General features: G+C 39.7%; 1 protein-coding gene across 1 annotated transcript; it reads left to right on the plus strand.

Moving 5' to 3' along the window:
- Positions 1-216: 216 nt before the first annotated feature.
- dynlt2b (dynein light chain Tctex-type 2B) lies at positions 217-6,483 on the plus strand. Its single transcript, XM_084171808.1, has 5 exons — positions 217-417; positions 2,389-2,522; positions 5,089-5,158; positions 5,673-5,736; positions 5,824-6,483. Exons 1-5 carry the CDS (start codon positions 359-361, stop codon positions 5,869-5,871), a joined length of 375 nt encoding a protein of 124 aa, XP_084027934.1. The 5' UTR covers positions 217-358; the 3' UTR covers positions 5,872-6,483.
- Positions 6,484-8,213: the final 1,730 nt, after the last annotated feature.

Raw genomic sequence — 8,213 nt, forward strand, 5'->3', positions numbered from 1 at the left:
TATTTTTTGTATATTTTTAAGCAAAATATAAGGAAGTTATACTCCAGTCTAGTAAGTGGCGGTAATGCAACATTTGTTGGATGCCAACCGCCGTTAAATCTCATCGAAGAAGAAGAAGTTATCGTAACGATGCACAACATTTGAAGTCTTGAACAAGACCCTGCGGTTCCAACAACCGTTGAGAGAAGGATATGCTTGGTTTGTTACACTTCCGGTAGCGCAAATGTTGTTATGGTAACGTAAGCAAACCTTGATTCTGCTCCTCTTGAGGCTTTAGCTCAATCTCCATGTTTTTATGTATTATTTGCTAAATTAGCTTTCTTACCATCCAACGCACCATAATACATACGCAGTTAAAATGGAGGGAGCAGATACCGGAGGAAATACTTACCTCATTAGACCGAATTATCATCACAAGTAAGTTGCCACACTCAATGCTAACGGTAAAGTTAGCTAGCTAACGTTAGCTATGCAAGGAAAAGGCGAAGTGAGAGGTTTTACTCCGCCACGAAAATAATTTGGGTGGTGGTTGGAGGCTCGAAGGAGTAGTGGTTGGGAGGAAATGGTGACTGCTTGAATCTGAAAGTGCGGCAAGTGAAGTGTGTGACTATGAATGGAAAATAATGAAATCAAAGAATGGAACAAAACGAGTAAAAGTTGTAGTAGAAGACAAGGATCGGTCCCATAATGCATTTCTTAGGAATCAGTGGGAAAGGTGGATTCAATCAAGGTGAATAGAAGCGGCCTTGTTTTGGTTAATTGTGTTGATGAAGAACAGAAGAAGCGTGCACTGGATCTGGCAAAGTTGTCCACGTCAGAAGTAACATGTATTGATCTTCGGAGCAGGGCGCCTGCCAAAGGAGTTCTAGCGGGAGTCTCGTTGGAAATACACTACCAGTCAAAAGTTTGGACACAACTACTCATTCAAGGGTTTTCCTTTATTTTTACATTGTAGAATAATAGTGAAGACATCAAAACTATGAAATAACACATGGAATCATGTAGTAACCGAAAAGGTGTTAAACTAGTCAAAATATATGTTATATTTAAGATTCTTAAAATAGCCACCCTTTGCTTTGATGTCAGCTTTGCACACTCTTGGCATTCTCTCAACCAGCTTCACCTGGAATGCTTTTCCAACAGTCTCGAAGGAGTTCCTTTCTTTTTTGATAGTTTGGTATGATATTAGATTTATTTTTAACCACATCATATCCTTTTTTTGGGATCCTTATTATTCACCCGCACAGTAGGTGGCAGAATGTACATCAAATTGTTTTGCGAACGGCAATTATACCATAGAAGAAGAATTTGTCCTCATGGAAATGTGTACATTGTACAGCGACCCTGGAGCAATTTGGGTTAGCTAAGTGCACAGCGACAGATTCGTTTTTTTCTCCCACTCTGTCAGCTCCAGTATTTGAACCAGAAACCTTTCAGCTCTAGGCTACCTGCTACTCTAAAATAATTTGATGAAGTGACTCATTTTTGTATGGAGGTCAATGAGAGTGTTGAAGTAGGTCACCAAAAACATTGAACTGCTAATTCGGCACACGAGGCTTATTTTATCAAATAGAAGTTTCGCAATGGTTAGGTTGTTACTAATACACTGATGCACGTGGCATTTCGGGAACTAACCCCAAAACGACTTTGTATCAGAGTTGTGCCTGTTGTCATAGAGATCTGATAGAGGACTCATCATGGATATAACCCGTTTTAGCATTGCCATTGAGGGCTTCAACCATTTTAAAGTAATAATAATAATAATAATATGCCATTTAGCAGACGCTTTTATCCAAAGCGACTTACAGTCATGTGTGCATACATTTTTTGTGTATGGGTGGTCCCGGGGATCGAACCCACTACCTTGGCGTTACAAGCGCCATGCTCTACCAGTTGAGCTACAGAGGACCACGTAGTCAACTGGGTGGGGTTTCATATGAGTTGGGAGCAATCAGCCAATGAATAAGAATACAATTGACTACTTTAAAATGGCCATGGCCATACTATAACAGACGCTATAATGGCACAGATACAAAGACGAGTCCTTTATCTATGTCTATGGCCTGTTGTTTACAGGCATATCTGCCCTCTCATTTGCTAGAATTGTCCTACCTGATCTCGCCTTCCATATTTGAGGACATAGTTCCATTGTTAGAGCGGTCACTCGAATATCTTGCCAATATAATATACATAGTTTGCAGTTCTGTAGACTAGATATATAGCTAGCTAAAAACAGTTTTTACTTGTTTGAAGCAAAATTAGTTGGCCATCTAGCTATCTAATATCTAGCCTAGCTAGTTAACGTTAGGTAGCTAGTTAGCAGGGCAGCCTGTTGTCTGTCTCTCTGTCTTTCCCTCCTCTTTATCTATCATTTTGTTTTTATTTCAGGTTCAAAGCAGCTGTTGTGAAGGAGTGCATTCGTGATATCCTGAGAGAACAACTCTCTGGGGTGCAATATGATCCGGATGAGGTCGCCGTTCTGTCCCGTTCATTAGCAGATTGCATAAAGCGCAAACTGAAGGGTGAGAAACTACTCAGCCGTTACAAAGCCTCTAACTGGGGCTGACATTGTGAAACAACTCTTATCCTAATAAGATGAGTAAATGTATAGCAATGAGAATGCCCTCATCCAACTCTAAGTCTTCAAGACTTTTCTATAAACTAGGGTGTCAGTGAGGATTTCCTGCGGTGGACAACTTGTTACAGCTGTTAAGTCATTGATAATAATCTGCAAAAAAAAAGAAAGAAAATCATGTCATTACATTAAAGATATAAGGGGGAAACATGGCTACATTTAATTAAATTCACGAGTTGATTTAAAAACTATGTTTAACCCTTTCTCATGGTTGATGTCTTGACAGATTTGTCCAAAATCGTTTGACATAAAACACTACTTTTCTTACCTTGCATTTATAGCAGTGTTGTTTGGCCTTATTAAGCATGTATCCGTTTAAAAATAAGTCCTGGGTGCTTTGATAGCAATAGACAACAAGAAATCCACAGGGGCCGACCAACTGGATCCTGGTCTGCTTAAGTGTGCAGTGCCCATCATTGTTGGCTCAATAACGCACATTTTTTATTTAACATTGTTATCAGGAAATATTCCAAAAGTATGGAAATCTGCTCTTGCGCTACAACTCCATAAGGGCAGGGATAGTAGTGATCTTAATAATTATCGCCCCATTTCAAGGCTTCCTTGTCTATGATTCTCACATCCTTGGTAAATGTACAACTTTGCTATTTTTTTTATCTGAGAAATGTATTTTGATATAAATCAATCAGGGTTTAGGCCTGGGCATAGTACTATTACAGCAACCACTTTAGTTGTTAATGATCTTGTCAATACTTAAGACACTAAAAGGAAGTGTGCTGCTTTGTTTGTGGACCTGTCAAAAGCTTTTGATAATGTTGAACATGCTATTTTATTGAATAAGTTCTACTCGATAGGCCTGAGCTCTGACGCCTGTTCATCGTTTCATGATTATCTTGTTTACAAAACTCAGGCCATCGTGATGGATGGGGTTAAGTCTGAATTTCTTGAAGTACATAAAGGTGTACCACAGGGGTACATTTTGGGACCTCTTCACTATTTCTATAAACACCATTGGTCAATCTGTGATTTAAAGAAAACAATTTTTTACTTAATCTATATGCAGATGATACTATTATGTATGCTATTGCCCCGGCTGTTGATCTGACTGTTTCAAAACTACAGTCAGATTTTATATCTATGCAGGAATCCCTTGCTGATTTAAAACTTGTGCTTAATACGGGCAAAATGAAATAAATGTTGTTTTTAAACTCTCGTAAGAATGTTTCAGATATGGTTAAGCGAGCAGTGTGTCTAGAAGCAGTGCAGCTTGGCAGGATCGTGTTTTGGAGGACACATGGCTCTCGACCTTCGCCTCTCCCCAGTCCGTAGGAGAGTTGCAGCGATGGGACAAGACTGTAACTACCAATTGGATATCACGAAATTGGGGAGAAAAAATAAATAAAATAAAAACATTTGAATGTTTCAGATGACCTACATGTTCACTCATTAGATGGTTCTCCAATCGAACGTGTTCCCGCATATAAATATTTTGGCATTTGGGTTGATATGGATTTGACGTTTAAAAAACATATAGATGAGCTAGTTAAGAAGCTAAGATTTAAAGTTTTCTTTTTCTACAGCAGTAGGAAGCAGATTATTCAGTCAACCTTTTTATCTGTTCTTGATTATGGTGATATTATTTATCAAAGTGCAGCTGCTACTACTCTTAAACCTTTGGATGCCATCTACCATAGTGCCCATCGTTTTGTTACAGGCGACAGTTTTGATACTCATCACTGCATCCTGTATCAAAAGGTTGGCTGGACTTTCCTAAAGACCCTTAGATCTCTACATTACCCCCTTTCTGTTTACAAGGCCCTACTTCATACACTTCCATCTGATCTAACTTTGCTGTTGAAGTATAGACACCTGAGTTGCCTAACCCGTTCACAGGATTGGTTAACTATTGAGGTTCCTAGCGTCTCCACCGAGGAGGTAAATCTGCTTTTAGTTTTAAAATATTTTAGACCTAGGTCTCAATATGTCTTCCCTGTCAAAATAAAGGTTAAATAAAAACACAAAATAATTAGACATTGAACTTGGACCCGGTAAGAATCCTGGATCTTGCTGTCGGACATTTTTTTTTTTTTGTATGGTGATCTCGGAAATGCCACTGTAAGTCACCCTTATTGTCAAGTCCCCACTGATTAATTAGAAACTAGCTATATTTACATCATCTTACACCTCTGCCCTATGTACATCCATCCTAATGTCCCAGGGTAGAGATTGGGGACGCTAAACGCCAGAGTGTGCTGTCTGTGTGATGAGACATGCTGATCTATCGATCGCTCCATACATTCAATGTTGAGAAGAAACACTAGTGGCCGTGGTGTTCGTTCCGAGCGATGTGGCTGTGTAGTCAGACTATCGATCAACCCCTCTCCTCTTCTGCAAGTCTCCCCCTGACGGCTGTCAATAAGGACATTTCTCAGTTTGTCTCAATTTACCTTCTAACAAAAAAGGTTAATGACAATGATCTCTCTCTCCAATGATAGATGTGGGCTTTGACCGATACAAGCTGGTGGTACAAGTGGTTATTGGAGAGCAGCGAGGAGAAGGTGTCAAGTGAGTGATGTGGCATTTGCTCCTCTATACCGTTTAGATAATATGCATGGAGGATGTGGCACTGGCTCCTATACCGTTTAGATAATATGCATGTTTGTTTTCCTTTCTCCCAAGCTACTATTTGTGGATCCAATTCCAAGACCATCTCAGACCATCTTTTTAGTTCATTTTAGTCTTATGGACCCCACTTATCCCAAGTCTTATGGACCCCACTTATCCTAATAGAAATACAATGTCATTGTTGAACAATAGAAGTGAACCAAGGTACCCTGAAGGTTTTAGTAGTTGTATAGGGTGTACCCTTACAGGCTATACCATAGCTCTAGACTGAAAGCGGCTGTACTCTGTGTCCTATACCTTTATCAGGGAGCATGCACGCCATCTAGTGGTAGCTTTTAATGTCAAAATGCATTATGTTGGTCTCTGTGGTCCATGTATTCTGATTTTCCAAAGCTTGTTTATGTGTATTAAAGTTAATTAAGAGGAACTGATTACTTTCTTCCTGTCTCACCAGGATGGCTGCCAGGTGTTTCTGGGATGCTGACACAGACAGCTACGCTCAGGACATTTTTATGAATGTAAGCGTTTTTATCTTCAAGTCTGGTATGAGGAATTGACATTTTTTGATAGAGTCCATGATAATGACTACTTTCTCTCCTCTTCAGGACAGTTTGTTCTGTGTGGCGGCTGCTTTCGGCAGTTATTACTACTGAGGACAAAAGAAGATGGGATGATTTTGCAATAGCTTTGCTTTTAAAAAGCATGTATTTGCATAATTGCTTTGACACAAGAAATGTGACTGAACTTTTAATGAGAGTGCTCCACATAAGACATCTGTCTCTGAGATCCAGGGCCCGAATCCACAAAACATCTCAGAGTAGGAGTGCTGATCCAGGATCAGTTTTTGCCATTTTTAGATCATCGTGAATAGGATTACATGGACGGATCCTAGATCACCCACTCCTACACTGAGATGCTTGGTGGATTCGGGCCTAGAACTCGCTCTTTCCCCGGAGAAGATGCACTGTGCAATTTTTGTTGTTTTTGTAAGAAGCAGCAAATGACAGTTGAAATACTCTTGACAGAAAGAGGACTGTGGCCATGCTTAACTGCAGAGGAAAACGAGACAGGTACTGTTTTATTCATACTGCTGTCAGGCCAACCTGAGAATAAAACATGCATAACCTACATACATACTGTAGCTGTAACATGGGGTTAAATGCAGTCTACCAATGTTTTCTTTCTAATGTATGTCATTTTTGTATGCATGTCACCCTTATTGCTGTTTTGTATACAAGATTAGTTTATTAAATTGAATTAATTTCAAATATATTGTCTATTTGACTTGTCATTGGGTACTGCAATTGACTCTTTAATTGAATACAGACATCCTTGCTAATGAGGAAGGCATGAACAAATGAGCAATTGCTAACTTTCTATCTTGTAGCCATAGATGCATGCACTTTATGTAGCTAGGTTTAGTTATCCAGCTAGTTCCCCAGTAATTACCTGGAAGCCATACTGCTTAAGTTAGCGAACTTTGCAGCTGGGTCCTCAGTACACTTTCGACATTGTGTTATTGTGTATCTCTCACCACTCAAATGTGTCATGTGCGGCTCAGTTGCTAGAGCATGGTGCTTGCAAAACCAGGGTTGTGGGTTTGATTCCCACTGGGGACCAGTATAGGAAAAAGTAAAAAAATGTTTCTACTTGCTACTGTAAGTCGCTCTGGATAAGAGCAGTCAGCTAAATGTAGTAACACACAATTGTCATTTAGAAGACACTCTTATCTAGAGCGACTTACAGTAGTGAGTGGATAAAAAAAAAATGATGCTCCCCCGTGGGAATCGAACTCACAACCCCAGCACTGCAAGCACCATGCTCTACCAACTGAGCTGCACGGGACATTTAACCACTCATAGAAATGTCAGTGTTGTTAGAAACTATATAAAAACTGTTTGTTAAGGCGTCCGCATGCTTCCCAGCCGAAACAGTTCGGAAGACTTCGTGCATATATTACGACAACATTTTGTGACGTTTTTGTTCGTTTTGGACTTCGGTGAGGGGGTTTTCGGCTGTTCGGTTACACTAATTTTTTTCCGGAGGCAAGCCGAAGACTAGCCAGGCAATGTTTTTCCACTCCTCGATTGTCCAGTGTTGGTGATCAACTGGAGCCGCTTCTTGTTTTTAGCTGATATGTATGGAACCCGGTGTGGTCGTTTACTGCAATAGTCCATCTGTGACAAGGGCCGACGAGTTGTGCTTTCCGAGATTATTTTTGTCTGACCTTTTTCTGTCAGTTCAGCTTTGTTCCCTTTGGTGCACTTTGCTCTAGTCTAGACTAAAGAGCTCTAACAAGTTGCCATTTTAAAGGAGGTTTCGTCAGATCACTAGAAGAATGACCGTGAAGGGGTGAGTATGTGGAACTGAAAATGATCTTGATGAGGATTGCAATATTGGTGAGTCGGTCTTGGACTTTTAAAACAATTTGACTGCACATAATTATGTTTAATAGAAATGTATAGTGTATACCCATAAGTGAGGATTTCAGTGCAACTTGCATTGAGGTCACCACTTGCTGCAATACTTGCTGTAAATTGTTGTTTCGCACAAAGACTTGACAAATATGGATTTCTACAGGAAGAGTACCATCTGTAGGTTATATGCCCATTGACAGAATCTCATCTGTATGTGTATGTGTCGCCAGTGGAATTATGTGTTATTTCATAGTTTTGATGTCTTCACTATTATTCTACAATGTAGAAAATAGTACAAATAAAGAAAAACCCTTGAATGAGGAGGTGTGTCCAAACTTTTGACTGGTACTGTGTACAGTGGGGGAAAAAAGTATTTAGTCAGCCACCAATTGTGCAAGTTCTCCCACTTAAAAAGATGAGAGAGGCCTGTAATTTTCATCATAGGTACACGTCAACTATGACAGACAAATTGAGAAAAGAAAATCCAGAAAATCACATTGTAGGATTTTTTATGAATTTATTTGCAAATTATGGTGGAAAATAAGTATTTGGTCACCTACAAACAAGCAAGATTTCAG

Source organism: Coregonus lavaretus (genome assembly GCF_964263955.1).
Source record: "Coregonus lavaretus genome assembly, chromosome: 11".
NCBI classification, from domain to species: Eukaryota; Metazoa; Chordata; class Actinopteri; order Salmoniformes; family Salmonidae; genus Coregonus; species Coregonus lavaretus.